Source organism: Trichomycterus rosablanca, chromosome 11 (assembly GCF_030014385.1).
Source record: "Trichomycterus rosablanca isolate fTriRos1 chromosome 11, fTriRos1.hap1, whole genome shotgun sequence".
In the NCBI taxonomy this organism is placed as follows: Eukaryota; Metazoa; Chordata; class Actinopteri; order Siluriformes; family Trichomycteridae; genus Trichomycterus; species Trichomycterus rosablanca.
Genome location: NC_085998.1, coordinates 6936386 through 6950941, shown reverse-complemented (window position 1 = coordinate 6950941; position 14556 = coordinate 6936386). Strand labels below are relative to the sequence as shown.

The window sequence follows — 14556 nt, the reverse complement described above, 5'->3', positions numbered from 1 at the left end:
TGTAGAAACAAGGTATATATACTGTATGACTGTGACTGTTTCAGCAGAGAAACCGTCATTATTAGTAGTTTATTTTTTGCTGATTTCTGACCAAGGATTTTTTGTTACAACCATTAGAGTCTTAATGAATTTGCCAATTTTGGCTTGGAAGCATTAAAATACATATAGTGTACTTGATGTACAGTGTGTGTGTGTGTGGACTGTAATTTAAATTTCTACTGACTCATGTTTAGACACAGTTGATCTGTAAAATGCTTCAATGTGTAAGATCTAAAGATCTACAGTCCTGATATACCTGAGATCTGTGTGCTTTATGAGGTTTATCATTACAATTAAAGATGCTGCATGGTGCAACTTGGACTTAGACTTTTGGATCCTGTTGTAAATATCATAAATAGCATATTTAACAACTCTCAGAGTACATGGCGGAGCTTTGATTTAGCACAATAAGTTCAAACAGACAAATTAACTGTTTACTTAACACGGTCTGCCGCTGTATCAAGAAATGCAACCACTGCAAAGAGAAATGCAAAGAGAAAACCTACATTAATTACCAGTTTTCTTGGCCCAATCTCCTCTCAGATGGACCAACAGACAGTAAAAGCATGTACTGTGGTTAGATGAGTCCAAAAATCTCTCCTCTCTCTCTCTCTTAGGTTTGACACCAGTATGGGGCCCTTGGTTTTTGCTGATCAGTACCTGCAGCTCTCTGCCAAACTGGGCTCAAGTAACATATATGGCCTTGGAGAACATGTTCACCAGAACTTCCGTCATGACCTCAACTGGAGAACGTGGCCCATTTTCACACGGGATGCGTTTCCCAATGGTGTAAGTAGAGTAAACACATACAGCAGACTTGTTTACATGTAGAACAAGCAGGAATTGCTAGAAATGTGGTGATGAGCACTGATGATGCACTGATCACCCACTGCATGAAACTGTGACTGCACTGGGCAGCTCCTTTAGCGACAGGCTTCTTCACCCGCGTTGCTCAAAGGAGAGACATCGCAGCTCCTTTCTTCCTTCTGCTGTCAGGCTATACAACCAGCACCGTCCCAAACGTAGACAATTACCATCACAATAATTCACTTGGTTTTTAGTACTTCTCTGTGCAATTACTTTTAAATTATGTGCAATACTTGCTGTACCTGCTGTACTTTGTGCAATATTTTTTAATAACTGTGCATTTGGTTAACTTCATCTATAAATACTGTTTATATTTTTGTAATTTTTACTTTTGTAATTTTTTGTAACTTTGCACTTTACTGCTGTACTTTGTGCAATATTTCTAATAACTGCAATATTTGGTTTAACTGTTTATATTTTTGTAATTTTTATATATTCTTACTATTTAGTATATGTGTACATCCATGTAAACATTTTGTAATTTTCTATTTTTTGTATTCTTGAAAGCTGCTGTAACACTACAAATTTCCCCCTGTGGGATAATAAAAGGCTATCTTATCTTATCTTATCTTATGAGCATGAGGGTTAAATACTTTTCTTAATTTTGTATTTGGCCTGTTTTACCTTCAGGGAACTCACAACCTGTATGGCCACTACCCTTTCTTCATGGGTCTGGAGGACGACAGCGGCAAATCCTTTGGTGTTTTCTTAATGAACAGCAACGCTATGGGTAACCACTTAAACACAAACATTATAATGTAGTATAATTCATTTGGAAATCAATCACACAAGCAAGCAATGAATGAATGAATGAATGAATGAAAGAATATTAAATAATAAATAAATAAATAAATAAATAAATAAATAAATAAATAAATAAATAAATAGATAAATAAAATAATTATTATTATTATTATTATTATTATTATTATTATTAATAACAAACAACATCAACAATAAATAAATAAATAATAAATAAATTATTAATAATATTATTATTATTATTATTATTAATATTATTATTATTATTATTATTATTATTAATGATATTATTATTAATAATAATATTTATTATAATTACTATTATTATTATTATCATAATTATTATTTTATTATTATTATTATTATTAACAAACATCAACAATAAATTATTATTATTATTAATATTATTATTAGTAGTAGTATTAACAAACAACATCAACAATAAATAAATAAACAAAAAAATTAATAATAATAATTAATTATTATTTGTATTATTAACAACATGAAAATGAATAAATAAATAAATAAATAAATAAATAAATAAATAAATAAATAAATAAATAAATAAATAAATAAATGAATGAATGAATGAATGAATGAATGAATGAATGAATGCCTGGTGCTTAAATCTAAATCCAATAGCACAAACTGATCTGGTCTTATGTGTGTGTGTTTGTAGATGTGATTTTGCAGCCGGCACCTGCCGTGACCTACAGGACCATTGGAGGGGTTTTGGATTTTTACATCATGCTGGGAGACACGCCCGAGGCCATCGTTGCCGAATTCACACAGGTCTGATATATACAACAATAAATATATAGATTGTGTGTGTGTGTGTGTGTGTGTGTTCCACTAATTCTCCCACTCCACGGGTCCTATCTGTGCAGAGTCTGTGTGGGTTTCCTCCGGGAGCTCCGGTTTCCTCCCACCGTCCAAAAACAAGCAGTCAGGTTAATTAGAGACACTGAATTGCCCTATAGGTGAATAGGTGTGTGTATGTGTGTCTGCCCTGCGATGGACTGACGCCCCGTCCATGGTGTTACTGTGTGCCTTGCGCCCATTGAAAAGCTGGGATGGGCTCCAGTACCCAGGTAACCCTAATTGGATAAGTGGTTAAGAAAGTGAGTGAGTATATGAGTAGGTTAGTAAATGTGTAAGTGTGTGTTGTCTGGTGAGGTATGTATAGGGCAGTTGTAGCCTAGTGGTTAATGTCCTGGACCAGCAATTCAAAGGTCGCTGGTTCAAGCCTCACCTCTGCCAGGTTGCCACTGTTGGGCCCTTGAGCAAGGTCCTTAACCCTCAATCGTCTAGACAATATACTGTCACATTACTGTAAGTTGCTTTGGATAAAAAAAGCCTCTGCTAAATGCCAAAAATGAAAATGTAAACTGTAAATGTATGGGTACAGATGGTGCCAGACTCACCACAACCCTGATCAGGATGAAGTGGTGAATGAGTGAATAAATCCAGGCACCAAAAGCTCATTCCTAATGTAGAATTTGGCGCTCATGGTATTTGGTTTATAAATGTATTGGTGTGTGTGTGTGTGTGTCCAGCTGGTTGGCAGGCCGACTATCCCTCCATATTGGGCGTTGGGCTTCCAGCTCTCTCGCTGGGACTACGGCAGTCTGGAAGAGCTGAAGAAAACCGTGGATAGAAATCGAGCGATCGGCCTTCCCTACGTAAGTGCCAGAGAAGCCATTACTGGTCTTTCCTTCTGTTTCCACCCGAGAACTTCCGCCAAGTTCACCCACAAATCACAAACATTTGTTATGAACAGTCTGTAATTCATCATGTAACATTCATGACGTTTAATAATGGGGTGAAAAATGTGACCACGTCGGGTGCAGTGTGTGCGGCGCCTAATGTTCCGCCTGTAATTGCTGTAAGATGCGCTGAAGGACAATGTTTTGGTGAGATGACAAAAAGGGAATTAGCGCGGCAGCCTAATATGTCTCCATATGATTAGCATTTGCAAAGACCTGGCAGGAGCGGCTCACCATCTGCTGTGGCTTTATGGGAGAGTAAATGCGCCCGGGTAATGAAAAGCAGCAGGCTAACACACTAGCATAAGCAACAGGCTTTGACCATGCCATTCATCAGCGTGTGGATGCTAATGATAGAGGAAAGCACAGCGTCCTCGCCAAGCTCAAGAACTCGGAAAAATTGCCTGAAGGTCGTAGCCACCAAGAATTCGAGTTTTAGTAACTTTTATGTACAGTATGAAAAGCATGAAATAATGAGACGTACATCACAGCCGAGACCTGTAGCAACAGCTAGCTGAGGTAAATGCTGGGGAAAGCACACTCCAACACCTTGAGAGCTGGTGATAGATGCTTCTACTGCTTTGATTTCTGCAAAATTGCAAAATAATAAGCCATACATCAGGGCGGAGGTGTTTAGAAACAGCTAGACAACGAGAATATGGAGGAAGACAGTATAAGGTGAGCTGGAGAGCTGGTAGTTCTTTGCAAAAACACATTTTAAGAGTTTGATAGGGGGGAAAAATCACAAAGTATAGAGACAGATTTATGTTTGGTTTGAGGTCTTTTTAAGTAGGTGAGTTGATGCTGTTGGAAAGTATTGTTGACAACTTAAAGGCTACAGAAACTGGTGTCAGGATGGATCCTACTATCTTTATAAGGCAGCAAACGTTAGCCTGTTGTTAGAAGAGACGGTATATAGAAAATATACCCCCACCCCCAAAAAAAAAACTCAGATTTGTCGGACCACGCAGTCGTCCTTCTTCTGTTGCTCCGATGTCCAGTTCTGACACCTGCGTACCCATTGTGGGTGCTTTTGATGGTGGACAGGCAGTAACATGGGTACTTTGACTGACCCCAGACCTCAGTTTGATCTACAGTAGATTTTATGTTGGTCCGTACCAGCTGCCACAGCATTCATGTCCTCTGGCATCAGTGAGTCTTGGCCGCCAGATCTGGCCCACCGGATTTTCTCCTCACCAAACTTGAAAAGCATTAATTTATGTGCCAACCTTTAAATGTCCTTGCTCAACATATTGCCACAAAGTTAAAAAGTAGGGCTGGCACCGATCCGATACTGGCCCAAATCACTGGATTGGATATCAGAAGGAAAAAAACGTGTAATCCGATACTCTTGCTTAATTGTGTGTAAAGCAAATACACAAAGATACGTTCCAACAGAGCGCCGTTTATTGCCAGCTCACTCGGCAACTGCCGTAACAAGGTGCATCTGGATGACATCCTTAACATGTGCCACTGACCTACAACTCATCTGCCACAGCCATTCAGAAATTAAAACACACTGATCTACTGTACTTCAACTAGCATTTAAAAAAAATCATCTACTACTGCCACATCTAAAAACACTGTTTAAACACAATAAAAATCACTTTATAAATGATAAATCGTTCATCTGAGATAAAAAGACAGATTTATGTTTGGTTTAAGGTCTTTAAGAAGGTGAGTTGATGCTGTTGGAAAGTATTGTTGACAACTTCAAGAAACTACAGAAACTGGTGTCGGGATGGATCCTATTGTCTTTATAAGGCAGCAAACGTTAGCCTGTAAGAAGAGATGGTATTTAGAAACTAAAATACACAAAACTAAGACAAATAATACAAACAAAACATTTAAAATAATAAAACTAAAGAAAGAAAAATCACTTAAAAGATAAAAGAAAAAAAAACAATCAAAACTTGGATTTGTAGGACCATGCAGTCGTCCTCCTTCTGTTGCTCCGATGTCCAGTTCTGATACCTGCGTACCATGGGTGTAACATGGGTAGTTTTACCCCAGTTTGATCTACAGTAGATCTAATGTTATGTTGAAAACGACTGGAATGATTTGGAACGTTGTTTGTGAGCAAGGCCGAGTACCGAAAAGTGTTTTGTTTGGATGAATAGGCATAAATTCACACAGGCACACTCCAAAATCATGTGGAAAGCCTATTCCAAAGAGTAAATGCTGTCAATGCCTTTAAAAAGATTGTGGTGGTGCCACTATATTAATGCCCATGTCTGACAAGTTTGTTGTAATGTGTCCGGACACTTTTGGCCATATAGCCATAACATTAAAACCACCTCCTTGTTTCTACACTCACTGACCATTTTATCAGCTCCACTTACCATAAAGAAGCACTTTGTAGTTCTACAATTACTGACTGTAGTTCATCTGTTTCTCTGCATGCTTTCTTAGCCCCCTTTTACCCTGTTCTTCAATGGTCAGGACCCCCACAGGACCACCACAGAGCAGGTATTATTTGGGTGGTGGATCATTCTCAGCACTGCAGTGACACTGACATGGTGGTGGTGTGTTAGTGTGTGTTGTGCTGGTATGAGTGGATAAGACACAGCAGCACTGCTGGAGATTTTAAATACCGTGTCTACTCACTGTCCACTCTATTAGACACTCCTACCTAATGGTCCACCTTGTAGATGTAAAGTCAGAGACGATCGCTCATCTATTGCTGCTGTTTGAGTTGGTCATCTTTGAGATCTTCATCAGTGGTCACAGGACGCTGCCCACAGGGTGCTGTTGGCTGGATATATTTTCGGTTGGTGGACTATTCTCAGTCCAGCAGTGACAGTGAGATGTTTAAACTCCAGCAGCGCTGCTGTGTCTTATCCATTCATACCAGCATAACACACTAACACACCACCACCATGTCAGTGTCACTGCAGTGCTGAGAATGATCCACCACCCAAATAATACCTGCTCTGTGGTGGTCTTGTGGGGGTCCTGACCATTGAAGAACAGGGTGAAGGGGCTAACAAAGCATGCACTCAGTAATTGTAGAACTACAAAGAGCTTCTATATGGTAAGTGGAGCTGATAAAATGGACAGTGGGTGTAGAAACATGGAGGTGGTTTTAACGTTATGGTTGATCGGTGTACATTTGAATAATTAAATATTGTTGTTTTACATAAGAAAAGAAGTTTCCAAAACTTTTATTTCCTTACAGTTTTAATTTGGTCACAAAACCATCATCAAATCCAGTGTACTGGTCTGTGGGGACATCAACGCTACAAGATTATTTACAAGCCTGAGATTTCAAGAACTCAAAAAGTTTAAGCAGATCTGAAACTCTTTCCCCGAATAATTTCAGTCTGATAGGTTTTAATTCCCGCCTGTATGCGTGACAGTCGCAAAATAATGAGCCTGACAACAGAGCCAAGACCTGCCGCAGCAGCCAGCAGACGCTAACGATCCAGAAGATTAATTAGAAAGCAAGCAGTTGGGAAAAGTCCTTTAAAAAAAAAAAAAAAAAATTATGAAAAATATTGATTTACAGAAACCTGGATTACTGCATTTATAATAAATCAAATTAATGAATAAACTCTGTGAACTATATGACGAAAAGTTTGTGGACACCTGAACATGTTAATGGATTTGCCACTTTTAACCAGTTCGTCCGGTTTCAATATTCTGGAAAGGCTTTTTTACAGAAGCGGGAATTTGTGCTTATTTACTCGAAGTTTGATGAGAAGACCTGTCTCACTATCTCTATTTCCTTGGCTGCTCCCGTTAAGGCCTCAGCATACTTCATGCGGAAACGACGTTCGCCTGGCTTCGGCGACCGATGTGACGTAATCGCGGAGAAAGCGAACAACCGCGGACGTCGCGCAGAGGCTTCGCTCGCCTTGTCGCGCACATGGAAGCTGGGCGAACTCCGCGGACGACGTCACGCCGCGACAACACCTGCGACAGGCAAAACGAAACCGCTAGAAGTATGCCAGCTTGTAAGCTCGCGAAGACGCGTTCGGCTTCGCGTGACGTTTGCGAATTTAGTTTCGCTGGAAGTATGCTGAGAGCTTTAGGGGTCACCGGTGGATCGTGATCTGCATTATTGATTTGGCACAGTTTTTACTCCGGATGCCCTTCCTGACACAACCCTTCATATTTATCCGGGCTTGGGACCGGCACTACATTTACATTTACATTTTTGGCATTTAGCAGACACTTTTATCCAAAGTGACTTACAGTACTGTGATAGTGTATTGTCTAAGCAATTAAGGGTTAAGGGCCTTGCTCAAGGGCCCAACAGTGGCAACCTGACAGTGGTGGGGCTTGAACCAGCAAACTTTTGATTACTAGTCCAGTACCCTAATAGCTAGGCTGCAACTGCACTAGTTTATGCATCCTAGGTACCTATAGGACGATTCAGTGTCTCCAATTAGTCTGGCTGCATGTTTTTGGACTGTGGAAGGAAACCGGAGCACCCGGAAAAATCCCACGCTGGTCAGGGCTCACTGCATCCCACTGGATTTTCTTCTCACCAATCTTAACAAAGCATGAATTTATGTACCGACCTTCAAATGTCCTTGTTTAAAATATTGCCACAAAGTCAAAAAGCATCTATTTTATTTTAGGTCATTAAATTTTATACCTGTTAGCAATGGGCAAGGCAATTACTAGGAGAGGTGGCCACAGCTTAAAACATTCAGTAATAATAATGACGATAGCGCTGATGGACCTCAGATGTTGGTAAACAGGTGCATTTCAGGTCTAAAAACATCTATATCAGGATGATAATGATAACAGGCTGTAATACTAAAATACAACACGGTATCATTTCTATCCTGGAGACGTCAAAGAGCAGAAATTGGAGGGTTTGAGGTGCTTCTCTAGATAATTTGAGTGTGAGAGATTCCTGCGTTTATGTATGACAGTGACAAACTAATGAGCCCAACGACAGAGCCGAGCCCGGCAAAAGCAGCAGCCGGCAGGCGCTAATGATCAACATATAATTGCCAAGCTTGAGACCTCAGAAAGGAGAAATCAAGTGGTCTGAGGGTGCGGTTTCAAAATGTTTAACCATTTAGGGTGATTTAAAAAATAATAATAAAAAATAAAGGTTGCTACAGACCTCCAAACTTCATGTGGCCTTCAGATTAGCTCAAGAACAGTGCGTAGAGAGCGTCGGATGCAGTGATGTAAAGCATGCCACCACTGGACTGACGAATCACGCTTCTCCGTCTGGCAATCTGATAGACGAGTCTGGGTCTGGAATTATGGTGTGGGGTTGGTTTTCAGGCGTTTGGCTCGGCCCCTTAGTTCCAGCGAAAGGAACTCTTAATGCTTCAGCATACCAAGAGATCTTGGACCATTTCATGCTCCCAACTTTGTGGGAACAGTTTGGGGATGGCCCCTTCCTGTTCCAACATGAATGCGCACCAGTGCACAAAGCAAGGTCTCTAAAGACATGGATGAGCCAGTTTGGTGTGGAAGAACTTGACTGGCCTGCACAGAGTCCTAACCTCAACCCGATAGAACACCTTTGGGATGAATTAGAGTGGAGACTGTGAGCCAGGCCTTCTCATCCAACATCAGTGTCTGACCTCACAAATGCGCTTTCTGGAAGAATGGTCAACAATTCCCATAAACACACTCCTAAACCTTGTGGAGGGCCTTCCCAGAAGAGTTAAAGCTGTTATAGCTGCAAAGGGTGGGCCGATATCATATTAAACCTTATGGATTAGGAATGGGAGTCACTCAAGTTCATAAGCGTGTGAAGGCAGACGAGCGAATACCTTTGGAAATATAGTGTATATACACTGATCAGCCATAACATTAAAACCACCTCCTTGTTTCTACACTCACTGTCCATTTTCTCAGATCCACTTACCATATAGAAGCACTTTGAAGTTCTACAATTACTGACTGTAGTCCATCTATTTCTCTACATACCTTTTTAGCCTGCTTTCAAGTGTGTGTTGTGCTGGTATGAGTGGATCAGACACAGCAGCTCTGCTGGAGTTTTTAAATACTGTGTCCACTCACTGTCCACGCCTACCTAGTTGGTCCACCTTGTAGATGTAAAGTCAGAGACGATCGCTCATCTATTGCTGCTGTTTGAGTTGGTCATCTTCTAGACCTTCATCAGTGGTCACAGGACGCTGCCCACAGGATGCTGTTGGCTGGATATTTTTGGTTGGTGGACTATTCTCAGTCCAGCAGTGACATACCAGCACAACACACACTAACACACTACCACCATGTCAGTGTCACTGCAGTGCTGAGAATGATCCACCACCTAAATAAAACCTGCTCTGTGGTGGTCCTGTGGGGGTCCTGACCATTGAAGAACAGCATGAAATGGGGCTAACAATGCATGTAGAGAAACAGATGGACTACAGTCAGTAATTGTCGAATTACAAAGTGTTGGACAATGAGTTTAGAAACAGGGAGGTGGTTTTAATGTTATGGCTGATCGGTGTATATCTTTCTTCTTTTGTTTTAGGATGTCCAGTATACAGATATCGACTACATGGAGGAGAAAAAGGACTTCACGTACGACCTGGTGAATTTTAAAGAGCTGCCGCAGTTTGCTGATTACATGCACACACAGGGACAGAAATACATCCTCATACTGGTGAGTTATCTTTTGTTTTTGACGCACTTCTGCTTGGCCCATTAGCTTTAGGTCTTGTTTTCCAAAGGTAATTTGCTGTGAGGAAAAACAAAAAAAAAGTTTGCCACCTTTCCCACCTGTACTGCTTTGATGAATGGCTGTGAATGGATGATGATTTTTTTATTGTTTTTTTGGGGGGAAAAAGGACCCGGCCATCGCCATAAGCAAGAGAATAAATGGACCGTACGAGGCGTACGACAGAGGGACACAAGCTAATGCATGGGTCACTGAGGCTGATGGGAAGACTCCACTGGTCGGAGAGGTAAATAAGTCTTCAGTGTATGGCCAAAACGACTTACACACCCCTCACTTTTTCTCAACTTTTTCTCAGATACACCATATGGACAAAAGTATTTGGACACCTGACCATGACCTTGTTGGACATCCCATTTCAAAATCAAACACTATTATCAAATAGACCTCAATTACCCCCTTTCCACCGACGTGGATCCAGTTCGCAAACTTGATTTTGAACCGGTTCCACGTGTTTCCACCAAAAAAAAGAGGTTCCAGACAGCGAACTAGGATTCTAATCTGGCACCACAGAATACTTGGTTTTCAGCGCGAACCGTGATGTCATCTGTGGGCGTGTCACAGTGTAGAGGTTTGGGTGCTTTCACATGAGACATTATAAAATTATATAGAATTTAAACCACTTTCATCTTTTAAAGTTCATCTGATTACATTTTGATCCAGTTTGCCGCTGATATCTGCTGATATTTTCAAAGAGATGAACTGTGTGATATGACGTGGTAAAAGTGACCCGGACAGAATAAACGCTTAACATGAAAAATAAAGCGTAACGTGGGTTGTTGTACTAAAACAACTGCTGATGAATTTGGGCAGTACAGAGCACTTATAACCAGTACAGAGCGCTTTTAATCAGTACAGAGCACTTATAACCAGTAATAACAGAGAGAAGTTTAGTGTTTCTGTGTCGTACTTTTAGTACATTCAGCCACGTTATTCTTTATTTAGTTGAAGCTTTTTGCAGATTCAGAGCCCCGAGCTGCATAAACACCACACCACACAATCCAGCTAAACACAGATACATGTGAAGCTCTTAGACTGGATTTGATGGTTGTTTCACACAGATGTTTGTTCATGTTGTGGAACTTTAGTGATGTTTTATCGCTCAAGCCGAGCGCTGAGCAAACCGGATATTTGCGCGAGGGTCGCAGTGAGAGCGAAGCGCAAAATGCTTCTCACGTCAATGAACTAAAGAAAACAACAACTGCAACAAACACGTCTACGTCTTCTTATCACCGACAGTTGAGTGATGATTTTTGCATAAAAACGTAAATCTGTAACAACAGCACAAATGCTCGCTAGTAATCTACACACTCCTCCATCATGTTACTCTTTACTTTCATTGTGTAACGCCCACCGTTGATGATGCAGGCTTGGTTCCCAAAAACTGGTTGAAACACGGGTCGGTTCTCTACAAAACACCAAGGTTTGAAGACACCTGAACAGAACTGCGAACCAGGGTTCTTTTGGTGACTATTTGTGATCTTTTCAGCTAGGACAACAGCCACTCTTTTGAAAAGGCTTCTCACAAGACTGTGAAGTATGTCTGTGGGAATTTGTGCCCATTTAGTCAAAAGAGCATCCGTATGGCTGGGAACTAAAGTTGGTCAATAAAGCCTCACTTGATGTTCTAGTTCATTCCAGAGCTGTTCAGTGAGGCTGAGGTCAGGGCTCTGTGCAGGACACTGACGTTTCTTTAAATGTAGTTTTTGTTCATGTCTTTATAGAGCTTGCTGGAAGAGGTAAGGACTTTCCCTAATTTGTTGCTACAAAGTTGGAAGCATATAATTTCCTTTATATAACTGATTTATTAAACTGAAACACATGTATTCCAAAATTAGAGGGGGTGTCCCAGTACTTTTGTCCATTTAATGTATTATCATGACAACACCAAACACTATTTGGTTATTGTTATTAATATTTATATTTAGACATTATTATTATTATTATTATTATTATTGTTATAAAAATACTAGCTGCCTATTTATATTTAGGCATTATTAGTATTTTTATTTTTTTTATTATTATTATTATTATTATTATTATTATTTGTATTATTTATTTATTTATTTACATTTTTATTATCAGTATCACTGCCTACAGTCAAGCTTTATGTCATACAGGGCTTGCAGCAGTAGTGTCTGTGCTGGAAAGAAGTTTCTGCTCCTGCTTTATGTTTGTTCATGAAACTTTGTTCTTTCTTCTACAAAGTTTTAAACTAGCCGAGACTGAAATGTGCTGATGAAACTCATGCATGTGTTACGTATCGTTTCTTATACACAATCACAAATCCACCGCTGTTTATAAAAGTTTGATGGGAATTAGCTTGTAGTCATGCTGGTTGCATGTGCTTGTTGCTGTAGGTTTGGCCTGGAGAAACTGTGTTCCCTGATTACACCAAAAGATCCTGCATCGACTGGTGGGTTGATGAAATCTCTCGCTTTTATAAAGAAGTGAAGCACGATGCAATCTGGATTGTAAGTAACACTTTAAAATTTCAACACAACGTTAAAAAAATCATTTTATACACTGGTGCACCAAGACAGGCGTTCTACATTTCATAAAGTTATATAGAAAGTTCGGGCTTACATCATTATTATTGTTGTTGTTAATATTATTATTATTATTATTATTATTATTATTATTATTATTATTATTATTATTATTATTATTATTATTATTATTATTATTATTATTATTATTATTATTATTATTATTATTATTATTATTATTATTATTATTATTATTATTATTATTATTATTATTATTGTTATTATTATTATTATTATTATTATTATTATTATTATTATTATTACTTTATTTTATTATTATTATTATTATTTTATTTTTTTTAATTATTATTATTATTATCATTATCATCATCATTATTATTACATTAAGTACATTAACACACACATACAAGTAAGTAAAATTTATTTATATAGCACTTTTCACAGATAAGAATCACAAAGTGCTTTACAAAAACATTGCATGACAAAACATACACACTCATCTACATAATAAAACACAACATAAAATAAATTAAACAATAATAATAATAAATAAAAAACAAATAAATAAATAAATAAAAATAAATAAATAATTCATTCAACATTATACAAATGCCTGCTTGAAAAGATAAGTCTTTAGTTGTTTTTTATAAGAATCTACAGAATCTGCAGATCTTAAAAAGTTGGGTAGTGCATTCCACAATTTTGGAGAGTTGACCTCAAACACGCGATCCCCACGAGTCTAAGCGGGAGTGTGGGACAGACAGCAAGTTCAGCTTGCGAGACCTAAGAGAGCGGGCGGCACGGTGGCTAAGTGGGTAGCACTGTCGCATCACAGCAAGAAGGTCCTGTGTTCGATCCCCAGGTGGGGTGGTCTGGGTCCTTTCTGTGTGGAGTTTGCATGTTCTCCTCGAGTCTGCGTGGGTTTACTCCGGGAGCTCCGGTTTCCTCCCACAGTCCAAAAACATGCAAGTGAAGTAAATTGGCGACACTAAATTGTCCATGACTGTGTTTGATATAACCTTGTGAACTGATGAAACTTGTGTGAAGATAAACTACCGTTTCCTGTCATGAATGTAACCAAAAGTGTAAAACATGACGTTAAAATCCTAATAAACAAACAAACCTAAGAGAGCGCCCCGATACATATGGGTGAAGTAGCTCTGATATATAGATGGGAGCCTGACCATGCAATGCTCTATAAGTAAAAGTCAAAATTTTAAACTGGATCCTATACTGCACAGGAGGCCAGTGTAGAGATCTTAACAGTGGGGTTGTGTGACACCATCTATTTGAGCTAGTAAGTAATCTAGCAGCGGCGTTCTGTATTGTCTGCAACCGATCACAAGCAGACATACTAAGAGCAGAAAACAGGGCATTGCAGTAGTCAATACGAGATGAAATAAAAGCATGTATAATCATCTCTAGCTCAGCATTTGAAACTATAGAAGCGCATACATCAAGTGTGTGTGTGTGTGTGTGTGTGTGTATGCAGTGTGTGTGTGTGTGTGTGTGTGTGTGTGTGTGTGTACAGTATACAGTAGTGTAAATGAGGCAGTAATTAGCAGAGTGAGATAATGAAGCAGAACTAATTATTGTTGCTTTATTAGGACATGAATGAGGTGGCCAGCTTCGTCAAGGGCTCCAATAAAGGCTGTGCTGATAATACGCTGAACTATCCTCCATACACACCCAGTACGTACAATGTTATTCAATATTACTACTATATACTCTAGTGTTATATACTTGTATATCATATGCTTTTAAACAATATACTGTTCTATTATATAATATTATATACTCCTCTATCATATCCTACTATGCACTCTTCTATTATATATTATATACTCATCTATTATATCCTACTATATACTCTTCTATTATATATTATATACTCATCTATTATATTCTATTATACACTTTTGTATTATATAGTATATACTCCTCTATTATA

At 38.9% G+C, this 14556-nt stretch overlaps 1 protein-coding gene across 1 annotated transcript in view; it reads left to right on the top strand.

Moving 5' to 3' along the window:
* The window catches only part of si (sucrase-isomaltase), an 82449-nt gene that overhangs the window by 15814 nt on the left and 52079 nt on the right, over positions 1–14556 (top strand). The window contains exons 6-13 of the mRNA XM_063004399.1: positions 657–828; positions 1537–1636; positions 2348–2460; positions 3225–3350; positions 9892–10023; positions 10208–10324; positions 12456–12569; positions 14213–14297. Coding sequence (XP_062860469.1) covers positions 657–828; positions 1537–1636; positions 2348–2460; positions 3225–3350; positions 9892–10023; positions 10208–10324; positions 12456–12569; positions 14213–14297 — 959 coding nt within the window. The remainder of the gene's footprint in view (positions 1–656; positions 829–1536; positions 1637–2347; positions 2461–3224; positions 3351–9891; positions 10024–10207; positions 10325–12455; positions 12570–14212; positions 14298–14556) is intronic.